The 15,532-nt window shown below is 32.4% G+C and overlaps 1 protein-coding gene across 9 annotated transcripts in view; it reads left to right on the top strand.

Moving 5' to 3' along the window:
* DMD (dystrophin) overlaps positions 1 to 15,532 on the top strand; it is a 1,219,670-nt gene that overhangs the window by 593,004 nt on the left and 611,134 nt on the right. For all 9 annotated transcript variants that reach the window (XM_061999893.1, XM_061999885.1, XM_061999868.1 and 6 more), the window contains 3 exons: positions 1,354 to 1,506; positions 2,390 to 2,572; positions 15,126 to 15,320. In XM_061999893.1, the coding sequence (XP_061855877.1) occupies positions 1,354 to 1,506; positions 2,390 to 2,572; positions 15,126 to 15,320 (531 nt within the window). The remainder of the gene's footprint in view (positions 1 to 1,353; positions 1,507 to 2,389; positions 2,573 to 15,125; positions 15,321 to 15,532) is intronic.

The following is a 15,532-nucleotide window of genomic DNA, read 5'->3' as shown; positions in this document are numbered from 1 at the left end:
GTCACAATTAGAAGTGTAATTTTTTCATGGAAAAATAAAACTGAGGAAAGAAAGAATCTTACAGCTGGAAAGTAATCTTGGTCACATACCTGGACCTGTAGGCTCTGACTGCTATGGAAGAATTTTTCATTAAACTGGCAATAAGAATTTTTCTTTCTTTGGATAATTTTCATTAAGTTGTTCTTTGTTTAGGAACATGGCATGGTTGCATTTTATTATTGCGTATTTTTAAGCAACATCTTTTCTTTCCTGTGGATTTCATTCTATTATTTAGAATTTTGCAGATGTTTGAATTCAGTAAAAGAACAGCTGGAATATACCATTGTTTGTCCACATTTATAAGAAACAGAAAATCTATTAGGTGTATCTTTGACTGTTCCAATTTAAATGAAAGTAATTAGTGATTCTTATGGAGGAGAAACAAGAAAAGTGTTTCTAGAGGTACACTATTGACCAGATACTTACTGGCTCTTTTTATGGAATAGTGTGATTGATTTTCCTTTAGATGACTCAGTTAAGGCATTCAATCTTGTCAAATAAAATCCAAGAACAGCTGAGGCAAATTAATCTTAAGTATTTTTGTATAAAACGTACCAATAATTTTTTAATTTACTTCTTCATAAGAAGTTATATTAATGGAAATATTTTCTGAATTCTATATGAGTGAAGTTAAGCAGTTAAAGCAAATACAAGTACATTTAGTAGCATTTATATGAAATAACCAATTTTTATTTAACTCTCCTGTTAAAGAAAAGTTTTAATACTCTTATAAAGCCAAATAATAAGCATAAGACATTTGTTATGTAAATGGTATCTATTTTAGAAAAAGGAAACCTGACTTTGCATACAGTTCTGCATTGAAATAATTTTGCTTTGAATAGCTACAAAGTTTGCATGCAGGCTAGAATTTCACAGGACACTACAAAACATAAGAAAGCCCACTTATGGCTAGATACTAAGTGGACCATGTTTCCATCTGTCCAGTAAGTATTCTGAACAGAAGCATTTTAGATAAATATCAACACTTAAGGATGAGTCTTAACTTCTCTGAATATTGGTGAGTGTCTCAGTGGTTTATTCAAACATATGAACAATCCTAAATTAGACAACCTTCTTTAAAAGAAAAAGTAATATGTTAAATTGATGAAAATATGCTCTGTACAGTTACTTACATGCTGTTAAACTGAAGAAAATATGCTGTGTTGAGATACTTACAAACTTGATATAATATCAACACGTACTTACAAAAAATAGTGGCCTTGCACATCTTTTTTCTCTTCAATGTGCACACATGCCATTTCCAATTTTATAAGCCTTTAATTCGTATTCTAATAATGTCTGCACTATGAACAGGACTTGAGATCTCAAAGAAGAAAAAAGGCTTTAGAGATTTCTCATCAATGGTATCAGTACAAGAGGCAGGCTGATGACCTAATGACATGGCTGGATGACATTGAGAAAAAATTAGCCAGTCTACCAGACCACAAAGATGAACAGAAGCTAAAGGTAATGTTTTTGTCAGATGGCAATGGTAGATCTCTTTGAGTGAGTTTATCAATATAACAGGCAGCAAGTGCAATAAATATGCCAATAGATACAGAATATTATCAGTTTAATTTTTTTCTATTTATAGTAAAACAAACTCTAATTACCTCTGTTCAAACTGATATTTCTTTGTTGTAATATATCTTGTACTTGTTTGTTATACAGTATATTACATAAATAATTTGAAACAGAATAAATATTTTTTGTCAATAATATAGAAAGTGTGCAATGTATTAAGAAGCATCTAATGTTTTTTAGTAAAAATTGTAATTGATTTTATGTATCTTTGTTCCAGATGAACAAATGACTTACCGATATACGGATGACCTCTATCTCATGTTAGCACATTCATTTTCATCAGAACATATTCATATGTCACTGTCAAAGTCTATAGATTTATTTACGTACTGTCAAAGATTTTCTTAGTTTATTTTGCATCATATTTCTTTGCTTCATTCTCTGTTGAGTTTCCCGCAGAGTAAAATAGAAGTTAGGGAATATATTTGTAAGCTGTTCAAACACGATTTGTCCTGAATATGCTGACTCGTTTTGAGAAAAGAATTTCTCCAATTGCCCATCACAGTGTACTAGCAAGACTGTGGAACAGAAACTGTTGGCCTTTGCTAACTAGTTTTCAGTGTGTACTAGCTGTTAGTATGTCTACAGCTAATCTCTGAGAGGTTCTTAATTTTTGCTTTCTTAAATGTAAAATAAGACATGAAATAGATGTAAATTTTAATTGTAACAATAAAATGGAATTTCTGACAGAAGTATTTTGCTAATTTTAAGTTGATTGATCTAGTTAGCTAACTGTCCTGGGCCCTGTATTGGTTTTGCTCACTAGGAGATTGATGGAGAATTGGAGAAGAAGAAGGAAGATCTGAATGCGGTGCACAGGCAGGCTGAACGCTTGTCTAAGGATGGGGCTGCAAAAGCAGTGGAGCCAACCCTGATACAGCTCAGCAAGCGCTGGCAAGATTTTGAGAGCAAATTTGCTCAGTTTCGAAGACTCAACTATGCACAAATTGTGAGTTGTTACTGGCAAACCCATATGTTTGCAACTGCTACTACTAACAGCATCCTACTAACAATGAGAGCTTCAGGGTCAATGTCAACTCTACCAATATTAATAAGAAAAAGACTATTATCTGCAAGGGAGGGAATGTTTATATTCTAATACAATAATTTTCTTCTTCGGTCTTAAAATTTCCCTTAAATCAGTTAAAAATTACAAAAACTCAGCAATGAAGAGTTCGTGTTTCTTTCTGTTGCTTCATTAATTTTCCATAATGTTTTCCAGTTTAAAAATGTCAGTTTGCCACGCATCTGCCATGCCTTTGTAAAGTAAATGTGTAAAACACAAAAATTGTCTTTTTCAAACTACCCATCCCATGCCCGTTTTTATTAGTTTTTTTTAATTTGTCCATACATGTTATACACACTTTAGGAAGAGTTAAAAAAATTCTTATGAAGCTATATATACATGGCCTCTTCTTCATGAATTCAAATGCTTGAATTCTCAAAGGTGTTTTTGCAAGAAAGTGTGCTTTTAAATTTGATGTGATGCAAATGCAATTCTATGAACCAACACAACATCTTCCTATTTAGAGTTATTTAGTTGTATATAAAATACGGTTAATCTTATTGGTTTATATATGCTGTAATAACTGGATAAATAAAAAGAAAATAAACTCAATATTACAGGTTTCTGACCAAAATACACATTGGATATTACCCATTTAGAAGGTAACCAGAGATTACTTTTGCTCTTAAATGGCACTTTTTCCTCTCCAATCCTACTAATCTGCTCATTATCTTCTGGGCTTTTGATATTATATGAAGAAAGATAAGATTTGATCTCAAGGAAGTTGTTGCCCTATATGCTTTTCTGTACTAGTGCTAGTTGTAAAGGCGTGTTTCAAAACAATATGTTTTTATTTATTTATTTTTTAATGCATCTAGATTTCAGAGGGAACATATTGTTAGGATAATGAAAATTTAAATACATGAAGTGTTATTTCTAATTGTTGTCAGATGGACTATGTTTTTTAAAAAAGGTTCAAAATACCAGTAATAATGTATAACCTTTTGGTCAATACAGCCCTCTCTTTAATGTACTGAGTGTATTGTATTTTTTTAACTTTTTTATTATGAAGTTACACAATGTATATAGAAATAGTAATTGGGATAGCTATGCAGTTAATGGAAATGATCAGAGAAACATTAACTTTGGTTTGTATGTTATTAAATCTTGTTCCATCTGATTACTTTTTTCTGATTACCGTGGTTTATATTAAACTTGATGAATGTAATCAGTTCCAAATCGTTTATATTGACATGGAACTAGAGTAGGAATCACTCTGTCTTGTAAATGAGTCTTTTTTTAATAATAAATATATTTGTTCCTTTGATAAGCAAGTAAGAAACAAGAATGTGCATGCAATTTATATAAAAATATTCTGCTGTGAATGTGCTTTTTATTAAAGTCACTCACCACCTACCATGACAGAGGATGAGTATATCCATTATACAGGTTTGCTAGCAACTCAATAAAACTATATGTTAGTATCTTTTTCTTTAAAATATGTAAAGGCAGATACATGTGCTTTTGAATCTGTCAAAGGAATAGTCAGTGAATTTTTAAAACCATTGCATGAATTTCTATTGTTAAAATATGTATTTATAGAATATATTTCTATCCTTGTAATGGTTAAATTTTTAAATATTATCAAATATTTCATGACAGAAACTACTTGTTAGTATAAATCTGGGGACTGTGGTCGTTATTCAATTTACATGTTTATAGGCTAATTACTGTGTTCTTCTGATTTCTCATGAATAATACCTTGCTCAGTTGATGATGACCAAGGAGATAGTCATATGAAATATTTCAGAAGTTTTACAGAAGCTACTGAAACTGTTGAGAGGCAGTATATTTTAAGGGCTGAAATTACTGTGAATTGCTGAATCAGTGAATTTCTTTTAAGTCCTTTTTTTCTTTTACGACACAACCTAACTACCTACCTCACAGGGATGTTGTGAGGATTAATTAATTGTTTGTGCAAAACTTTAAAATATGAAGGAGAAATGAAAATTCAAACTATTCATTTGAACACATGCATATACCAACAAAAACAACTTTCAGGGATTTTCTATGTTAATCACTGAGCAAAAAATATAATAAAAATATAAAAATGCATTTATATTAAAAATAAATAGCAAATTGCTGCATTTTTTATTTATACTTGATGATGTATTAAATAACAGACATATTTAACAATTGAAAGTTGTTATTATAAATCAATGAGGATTTAGTTGTACTGTATATCATTATGATTCATTGAATAAACATAGCAAGAGTGCTTTGAAGAAGAACTTTAATTATGTGGTTTAATGACAGATTTGCATTTATTACCTTTTTTGAAGTTAATATATTTCTGATATCAAAGTGTGAAATTAGAATGATCATGCTTCTCTAGTTTTTACATTTCCTTGGTATTTCTTGGCAAGACTTGTCAGAAGGATATAGGAACCATAACCATGTAAAAATTGATTCTTTCTAGCATTGTAGATTCTCATAACATTCTTATTGTCTCACAAATACATAGCAGTAAATATCCAGCAACTAATTGACAAATATATGTGAGTGTATATTTATAAAAAGCAATTTTCTGTCACGACTTTTGATAACAAAGAATGATGTAGTTATTTTACCTCAAACACTGCATGTTCTGTTTCATACTCGTTTTGAGACATTATTCAATTACCTACAGAGGTCATCTATGTGAAAATTGTCAGAGTCATGTGTGACATTTTATAGGGAAAAGTATGCTCATTGTAACTAGAGATTAAACGTGGTGCACAAGTGCATAACTACAACTGCACAAAACCTGAAATGACAGAATAGGAAAAAAGCATTTTGAAGTCATGTTGTCTTACACAATTTTTCTCTCACCTGGTGTCTCTAGTCTTATGTTTGCCAAACTAAAGACTGGGCAGAAAATTCATTTTTTTCAGTTGGGCAGATTTCCAATTCCTGTATTGAGAAAAGTTTAGCATTCTAGTTCATCTCTGCTAAAGGTTTCTGTTTGAAATCAGTTGATTGTAACTTCAGTTGTAAAATCTGAATAACTTATTAGAGAGTGGAATATTTAACATCATGTTTTAAAATTATGATTAACCACTAAATCCCACTGAAGTTCATGGAAGCCTAAGATACTCTTCTAAAATAAGCCATTAAAGTTTAATCCAAGAGCAGAATGCAATTTTTGCATATTAGAATTGCATATTCATTTTTAAATTTTTTTTTCAATAAAAAATGTAATATTAGAGAGGTCAAGGCACATTTATTTCTAGATTATCTCTACAGAATTTAAAATCTTTAAGCTTTGGCAGTCACACAGTACAAATCTTCCAGTTACTATTTTTCTGCAACAGTTTATGCCACTGTTCCAGGGTAACAAAATCAGTTCTCTGTTGCAGAGAAAAAGCTAGATTTAGATAATTTAATTCAAATCAAGATAAAAATCAATAATTTATGTATTGATTACATTTCATTAAATTAACTTTAGTTGATGCCTGTTTCATAGAGGTGGTGTTTTTTTGATGCTTTTATTTCAACAGGCTATATTTGTCATGACTCAGCTTAGATTTTATTGAGATGACTGAAATTACTTGGTATGTAGAGAGTACAGAAGGCCTTTATCATGAGTAAACATTTTCTAGAGGAACACAGATGCAGAGCCTACACTATAAATTCTTATTTCCTATGTCCTATTGCCATATTTTATCATGTTATCCATCATTCTGCCATCACACGTGGTATTTTTTATCTTTCCCTCTCTTGCCTGAACTATGCATGCTGTAAATAGTAAGCCAAAGTATTTTTTAGAGGAGTGCTTTTCTTGCATCCTGCTAACCGCTGTAAAAATTCCATACCAATTAATGCTTTAAAAAGTATAAAAATAGGCTTACATAAGTAATTTCAGTAATTTAATTGTTGGCACACACAAACATTTTGTTGACATTTATGGACATTATACTATTGAAACATCTGCATCTGGATTTTATCCATACTGGGAAAAATAATAAAATTAATCAAATGATAAACATCAGGAGAGACTGTCTTTTTCATAACAATTAGACTATGTGATGAGTAAGAATATATTTATTTTTATAAGGTAAGTGGTTTAGTCTAAGCAGATCAATATTTGTCTGCAACATGGACACAATACCAATACTCTTAGTACTTACTGTGAACTAAATATTATAAGCTTAATTTTTCCAAATAAAGTACATTGTTTCAGTTCTGTAAATCATTCAGAAATTCAAAATATCTGTCTCCTAACTGGATGATCCTTTCAGGTGAGAGAGTATTTGATCAGTTTCTAGAACCAGATTAAGGACTAAGTTTTCATCTAAAATTTAAGTTCAATATTTAAGAGCATCTTGTAGTTTTCAGTTAATGTATATGGAGCTCTATTTAACCATTTAATGAAAAATGATACTTCTTATTTGACAGTTAAACTATATTTATATATAAAGATATGTAGTAAAATATAAATCTGTCACATATAAACATCGGACTTGGGGTCTTAATTATCTATCTGCATGTAAATAACACATGCCTTAGTGGTAATGTGCTACCATGGGTTTTGATCATCATTTTCCATTTTTTACAACAAGCAGCAGGAATTAAGTGGTTTTCTTATCATATCTGTGCTTAAATATTTCTTGGGATAAATTAACAAGTAATGATTGTCAAGAAGAAGGGGAAAAGTAATTCTTTATACCTACAATGAGTTGGAGAGAGAATGAATAAAAAGAGAAGGCATTAGAAAAGCAAAATATCCTACTGGGCAGGATAAAATAACTATACAGTGATAGATTAGTATTTGTTTCACCTCTGTGTTTTGGGTTTCTTAAGGATAGGACAGAGGTGATCCTCTGACACCATTTAACTTTTCTGACATTTACAGTGGCAGCTTTTAAACAAATAGCTTTACACAGCACAGCCAAAGACTGGAGTCTTTCGACTATGGTCTCTGGAAGAGGTAATGATGAATACGATTCTTTGGGGAGAGAATCACAGGTGAATATTGACGCTCATTTGCTAGCATCCATCAACCTGGAAATTAGAAAATTTGTTCCAAATATTTGATTGTATTTCAAGTACTTTAAGGTAAGAAAGGCATGGATAGTACACTCAAGATGGTTATTGTCTTTGATATAGCTGAAGAAGAGTTTTATAGGTGCATTTTAAAATGCACTTTATCTTCTGTGTCTAAAATGAATACGTGCAGTGTTGAAATTTAAGTGAAGACCATCTCTAGTGTTCTATAAAAGTGGACCATTTTACTACAGTATTATGAGTTCTTCTAAAGCACATTTTTCTTCTCTTGTATTTCCTGATTTAATTCTGTACAGTACTCACTATCACTATTCACTATCACTGCAAATCTGTAGTATTCTGATAGGATGAAGATAAAAAATCTTATCTTGTAAAAAAGATTTTTCTCTCCTCTTTTTAATTGTTATAAACATTAGTGAAGTATTCTAAATTACATTCTCTAGTATAAAAGTGTAATTCAGTATCTTTACTTCATCATATAGGAATGAAAACCCTTATAACTTGCAGTAGGGCTGGTTGAAGATAATGTTTTTAAACAGTATTAAGTGGTTCTAGGACGGTAGCCTTAGCCACAGCATGGAGTTTTCTTACCATTCTCTGCATAATTGAGATGAAACAAGCCTTTGGTTAGAGTCATGTACAACATAGCACCCAGTTGTCTCTCTTTTAATTTTTCTTTGAATAAAACTGAACATTATACTGCCTTATAATGACCTAGCTATTTGGGAAACAAGGCACCTAACTACCAGCCTTTTTTCTCTGATGCAGTATATTATAGTTTGTTAGCATAATAAATTCCATCATGAGGAATTTAGTGACAAAATTACTTGGCTATAATATTGGGTTAAATAAGGGAAAAGACCTGCTACAAAGTGACCTGCCCTTAGAGTCCTTCCAAGTGATAACGTTCATTTCCTATCTACAATTCAGGATTTCAGTGTCTCTCATGGGTTTATTTTGGTTGGGATTTCATTTTTTTTTTTTTTGCATGGACGCCTCTGAGTATACACATAAAGGTGCAGAAGGAAGTAAACTTGTGTAACTGCAGTGTGAGAGATGAGTATATATTTATGTAAAATTAGTTTTCAAAACTGCTGGATTTACAGTAATTTCATTCTCATTATTTAACAAAAAAACACCCCAAAACTATGTCTTCAAGTAATAAAATCAGCCTAAATTAAAAACCCTATTATTATTCTGTATGGTTGCAGCTTTATAATTGTAAATTAAGGTTATTTTAAGAAATAAAGATGGAAAGTAGTTAGGTAATACCTCTTAACATTTCTGGAAAGTGTCAGTGTGTAAGGATTAGGATTTTGCTCTTTGAAGGTCTTAGCATTCAACACTAATGTACTAGTTTAATGGTGAGTTTAGATTATTTTCTAAGTTATCTCAACAAACAGCTAACAGATGTAGTTTGCATAAATATCTGGAAAGTTAACATTATAAATCAACAGTCATTTTCAAAATGGATTAGTCAATTTACACATCAATAGACTGTATTCTAACGTTTTCTGTGGTTTTTTAACATTAATTTGTTCCTTGGTTATCAGTCAGTAGAATTATACATATTCTTGTTCAAGATAGCACTGAATCTTCATGCATAAGTGCTGTCTAAGATTGGAACACATCTGTAGTCTTAATAAATCAACTGTTAAATAAGTTGGTATTGACAAAAATCTGTTCCTATGAAGGCTGCCTTCTAGAACATCATGTAGAAATTTGTTCTGCCACTATACACACTCTTCTGTACAACTTACCAATGTCTGAGAAACACAGTTTTGAAATTCTGTGTAAAAAATCATTTGAAATTCCCTCCTTTCTTTTGGATATTTCCTGCTGTGCAGGCAAAATTGAGTACATAAGGGTGGTTTAACAGAATTAGTGGAGACTGACACAATTGGACATCATTATTACAAGGATGTAGGACTGTGTAGAAGAGTTTAATCTTCTAAAGTGTTAAGTAGATATTTTCTCCAGTAGGACATTCCTTTAAAAGCGTCTATAGTTTTTTAATCTGTGGAAAATATTACAAGATGAGTATAAGAAATGGTTAACAACTCTGTGGATTTATTTGGCGAAGGCCTATTCCATGAGTTTCAATAAGGCCAAGTACTGCACTTGGACCACAAGAACCTCCAGCAGTGCTACAGGCTTGGGGAAGGAGTGGCTGGAAAGCTGCCAGGCAGAGAGAGACCTGGGAGTGTTGGTGGACAATGGCTGAACATGAGCCAGCAGTGTGCCCAGGTGGCCAAGAAGGCCAATGGCATCCTGGCCTGTATCAGGAACAGTGTTGTCAGCAGGAGGAGGGAGGTGATCATTCTGCTGTACTTGGCTTTGGTGAGGCTGCACCTCAAATACTGTGTCCAGTTTTGGGCCCCTCTCCACAAGAAGAATATTGAGGTGCTGGAGAGGATCCAGAGGTGGGCTATCAAGCTAGTAAAGGATTTGGAGCACGTCTCATATGAGGAATGGCTGAGGGATCTGGGGCTGTTTAGCCTGGAGAAAAGAAGGCTTGGGAGACCTGATCACTGTCTACAACTACCTGAAAGGAAGTTGTAGTAAGACGGGGAGTCAGTCTGTTCTCCCTAGTAACAAGCAATAGAACAAGAGGAAACAGCCTCAAGTTGCAACAGGGCAGGTTCAGGTCGGATATGAGGAGGAATTTCTTTACTAAAAGGGTTGTGAGGCATTGGAACAACTGCCAAGGGAGGTGGTAGAGTCACCGTTCCTGGAGGCGTTTAAGGGATGGGTGGATGTTGCACTTAGGGAAATGGTCTAGTGGTTGATAGGGCTGGGGCAAAGGCTGGACTCTCTTCCAGCTGAAATGATTTTATGATTCTGTGATTCTATATGTTCCATACTTCGCATAAAAAAGCTTTCAAATAGATTTTATCTACTGGAAGGTAAAACAAAAGTGTTTTCCAGGTTAACTTTTATAAAATTTAAAATAACGGTTTTTACTATCTTTTCAAAACCAGCCTAGTGTGTAGAATTTGCAATGTGTTCTGATTTTTTTTTTCATTAAAAAGTGCAACATGAATATCTAAATATTTGCTTATTTTCCAATTTCTAATACTAAGAATGGCTGTTTCTTCTGCCACACTGGTAGTAAAAAGCTTAACCCCAAACTGTGAGTGACTGCACATGGGCTAAGCATTACATGTTAAATGATTACGAGATATAATCTTTCATTTTTTTTTAATAATTCCTTTTTTTTTTAATGTTACAAATATCTGTTTAAAGTCACAAGATGGAGAGTTACAGGTTTCCTTGTCAATTTCAAACTACAGCAATTATTAAGACTCAGATATGCCATCTTTGTTAGAAGTAGTTAACATATTTGCATAATTTATGTAAAACAAGAGACAATTTCTAAGTCCCAGTAGTCCAAGTTAGTCAATTATGCCATAATGCTAGTACACTTTGTGTTTCTTCAAGACATAGTAACATTGCAGCTGTGTCCAGTGCTCTTTTTTTAGTATTATTTTCTGAAAGAGTTGGCTTATATCACACAGAGTACAGCACGGAAGTCTTATATGCCAGTCTTGTCATAGTTGAATTTTTTTTTCTCTATGTTTAACAAATGGATACCAATGGAAATTGTCAGGGTTAAAACTTGGTAGAACTGCTAGTATTTCCAGTTCATGCCAGTTGTGTTACTCTTTACTTGCATGAACGCGAGCAGGTCTTTAGTAGTAGTTTCAAATAAACTGCAACTAAGTTCAACATGCAGCAGTGCCTTGGCCTGATGAAAGTCCATATCTGGAGAAAATTATCTAAGCCAGAATAAAATAAAAGCAGTTAAGTGACTGCATTACCATTTAAACCTTCTGAGGGAAAAAAGAAAGAAAAAACTAAAGTTTCAACTATGAATACATCTAATATAATGACAAATTACATGAGATTTAATGTTAAAAATAAATTGTTGTACCCTTCGTCTTTATCTTGGTTTTTTTCTTCTCTAAATGTGAAAATAATGCACTCAAGGAAAGGGAGTGGAATAAGTAGTCATCCAAGTCTTTGAGCCAAGCAACGACAGTTTCCACAAGCAATCTCAGGTATCTATCCAATCTGCCATACAGAGTTCATCAGTGTGTAAAATGATTCTTTGAGTTTTGGGAAGATTTTCCATAATTTAAGTCTTACAGAGAAATCCTTTAGCATTCCAATCTAGTTACAAGAGTCAAAAATAAGACAGTATAAGTTCACACTGGTTAATACTCGTTGATTGATATTTTTCAAAATCAAAGCCTGCAATTTTCTATTTCTCTTCCTAGCATGCAGATGTTACTGAAATTCTTTTTAATTAGTGCTACTATTAAGAATAGTTTCATTTTAGCAGTTAAATATTGTGAAGGCATAAATCACTCTCTGTCCAAGAACAGTGCTGAAAATAATATGTATTTTTAAAGTTTCAATTTTTAGGTAAGTCACTGCTAAAGTCAGATGCAAGCACTGTAGTTTTAAGCACGTTTTAAGTATTGCAACATGCAGGTCTTTGTGTGCTGCAATTATGCATGAGTAAAAAAATCATATGTATGAGGAAATGTTTACATTCTTACTTGAAAATATTTTTTAAAAATGTTTATTGTAAATAGATTTTTAATGGTGTCAAGTTCCCTTTTAGACCTTGCCTTCATGGAATTATGTAAGCATTTTATAAATTTTTAATCCTGTAGTGTGGATTCGGGTCTTTCTATACTTGAAAGGAATACTTCCTTTGTCACTGATAGATAACTTCTTTGTGATTGACTAAGGACATCCAGTCTTATAATGCAAGTTATTGGTATAATTTTGATATACTTTCTACATATATACAGAGTAAAAGGTGCTAGCACTATTGAAGACAGAATTTCTTTGTCTGAATGTTAGCTCCATCACTCATAGTTGGAACAGAAAGGGGTAAATAAAAGCTTCTTCATGTATAAATTTCTAAATCTATAGATTTCTAAAGTGGCATCCAAATGTTAATCCATTTATTTATTTATTTGGTTAGAGTACTTTACAGTCTAACTAACAATATAAACATTAAGGATTTTCTTGAAGTCTGCTGAGTCCTGTGTCCTGTAGAATTATATAAGTAATCATTCAGCTGTGAGAAGTAAAAATGTAAGGGGTTGCATACAGCTCATTAACATTGAGCTGAGTTGAAATTATGCATATTTTGAGGGATTATCAAACCATCTATGTCATACAAGTTTCAGTCTTGTCTTCAGATTTCAATTAATTTTGACTTAAAGAGTGATTTTATACAAGTTCTTTGTAGTAGTGATTGAAACATACCAAATTTTGTCACTGCTATAAACAATTAAGCATGATATCCACAGAGTGTCCACACACCAAGTTTGCACTTCACTTTTTTCTGCTTTCAGGAATTATTAAGAGCAAGAAGGCACAGATTTTATGTACACACTTCTACATATATGTATGCACATACATACGTACATAGTTATTAGCCTATATTTGGGTTGGAAAAAGATAAAACTAACATGACTATGGAAAATAATTACATTTCATGTGTCACTTTACATATTCATGTGACCTCATTTTGAGTGAATAAGCTTGCACACCTAGGATGCTCTTTTCATTACTGTAAATATATTCTGCCTTCTCAGTCAAAGAGAAAAGTACTATTATAGTTAAAATGTTCCTCATCTGGGTCTAAAGTTCTTTGCTACAGGTAGAAGTGTCACAGTGTAGTCTTGAGGAATGAAAATACTTTGCATGCTTCAGTAGCCTGTGGAGAATGTTCCATTTTCTGATCAACTGGGATGGCTTTTTCTTTAGGTCTACAGGGGTAAACCTTTATTTTTGCAAAGCATTTGATTCATGAAACATATGGGGGCAGACAATTTTTTTAAAGCAATTTTTTAAAAATAATAAAAATTATGGCAATGATAGGGTAATTAGAGAGGTTTTGATATTAGCAGATGTACTGAGAAAGTAATTTGGTGAGAACAGTGTAAGCAAAGCAATTAAATGTGCATAAGAAATGCAGTAGAATAACACAAATCTACAGATAACTTTGTGGGCTTTATATGTGATATGCATACATCTTCTAGAGTGTGTGTATGCATATTTTAAGACTCTAAAGAAAATTCAAGAACCAGATGACTCAGTCTGGTAGCTGAAGAGAGAAATGTGTCATAAAAGTCTGTACAGGCCAAATAGATAAAATGAAACACCTGGCTGAGGCAGTATATGCAAGGTAGTGTTTATGTTTGTTTTCTTTTACGTTACTTTGTAGCTAACTAATTATTTTCTTCAGGACCACTGATTTATTGTTCCAAAAACCTGTGATCATCTGTGTTAGGATTAAAACATCTAAATAATATGATTTTTGAAAGAAAGTTTAACAACATTTGCTTGCAAAAATTCTTTGAGGTCCTCAATAGTTGGTTTATACTTCTGAGAAGACAGACATCAAGCACAATGAATCTTGGTCTCACATTAGGAATCCTATGTGATGAGAGAAAACAAATCAAGAGTAACTTACATTTATGAAATCACTAATAATTTACATCTTTTGAATTTTGTCTTTTCTAATAGAGACAGATTTGATCATGTATTTGGAGTTAGTTTAAAGAAGCAGTCACAGTTCTCCCTGCTCCAAAGCCCACTTTTGGTATTATTTTTTATCTATGATCCATAAACACATGAGATATTTAGTGAATTTATATAAACAGTCACTATTTTGCCAACTTATCTATCAGTATCTTTCCAAATGCCATAGATCAGCTATCTGTTTTCTTGGAACCAAAACATTCAGGAATCTATTTCCATATGGTGTATGCATGTGCTTACAGAATAGGGTCTCTATTTCATATTTGTCCAGACAAAACAAAACAATCTTATTTTTTGAAGAGATGTGTTGCTAGGGTTTCTTTTAGAAATATGAATGCATTAAAGAGCATCAAATAATGAAATTCCCAATTGTACTTTCTAGTTTAAAGATAAAGGGTTCCGTTTAGTTTTGAAAGTGCTGAGTTGACCTGTGTTACATGTTATTTAAGAAACTGTGTCTGTTACACAAGTCATTCTTTTACCTGACACCCTGAAATTATTTAGTATTTTAGACATAAAAATGCATGGAATTTCTATAATGAAGGACAGATTCCTGAAGAGATATGATGATTTAAAATGAAAAGGGTAGCACTACAATCTTGGTAACACCATAATCTCAGATTACTCTTACATTTCTTATGTTCATTTCTTTGAAGAGTAGAAGAAGAAAAGTTTGTACAGTTTTGCATGGATTAATTTTAGCACTTTCTATTGCAAAAAGACTAGTAGAGTGTGAGGGATCTGTCAGAAATCTCAAATATTTCCTGCCCTTGTCCTTAGAAATAATTTTTGTTTGTGGCTGTGAACTGGAAATTGCATTAATTTATACATTTATGTAGTATAAAGAAACTAAAGGAAACGTTCTGTTGTATATCTATACTAGCAAACAGTTCTCGAAGATCCAACTTCTATGGTGACTGAAACTGTGACTGTGGAAACCACTCATGTGCCTTCTACATACCTGACAGAGATCATTCACCTTCTGCAAGCCTTGTCTGAAGTAGAAGAGCACCTTAATTCTCCTATTCTGCAAGCTAAGGATTGTGAGGATCTCTTGAAACAAGAAGAATGTCTCAAGGTAAGGTAGAAAGCTTTTCTTACAATGATTGGATTCTATTATTTTTGGGCTTCTATATCTTGACAGCCTGCATTCACTTTCTTTTATAAGTGCTTAACTCCTCTCTGTGATGTGTGGCAATATGGATGTTAATATATGAAAACACATTGGTTCAAATATAAAAACATTGAGGAGTTCATTTTATTTGCACCTGTTTCTCCTGTATTTGGAAG

This window comes from Colius striatus, chromosome 1, assembly GCF_028858725.1.
Source record: "Colius striatus isolate bColStr4 chromosome 1, bColStr4.1.hap1, whole genome shotgun sequence".
Lineage (NCBI taxonomy): Eukaryota > Metazoa > Chordata > Aves > Coliiformes > Coliidae > Colius > Colius striatus.
The sequence above is the reverse complement of the archived record's forward strand: the minus strand, read 5'-3'. Positions and strand labels throughout refer to the sequence as shown.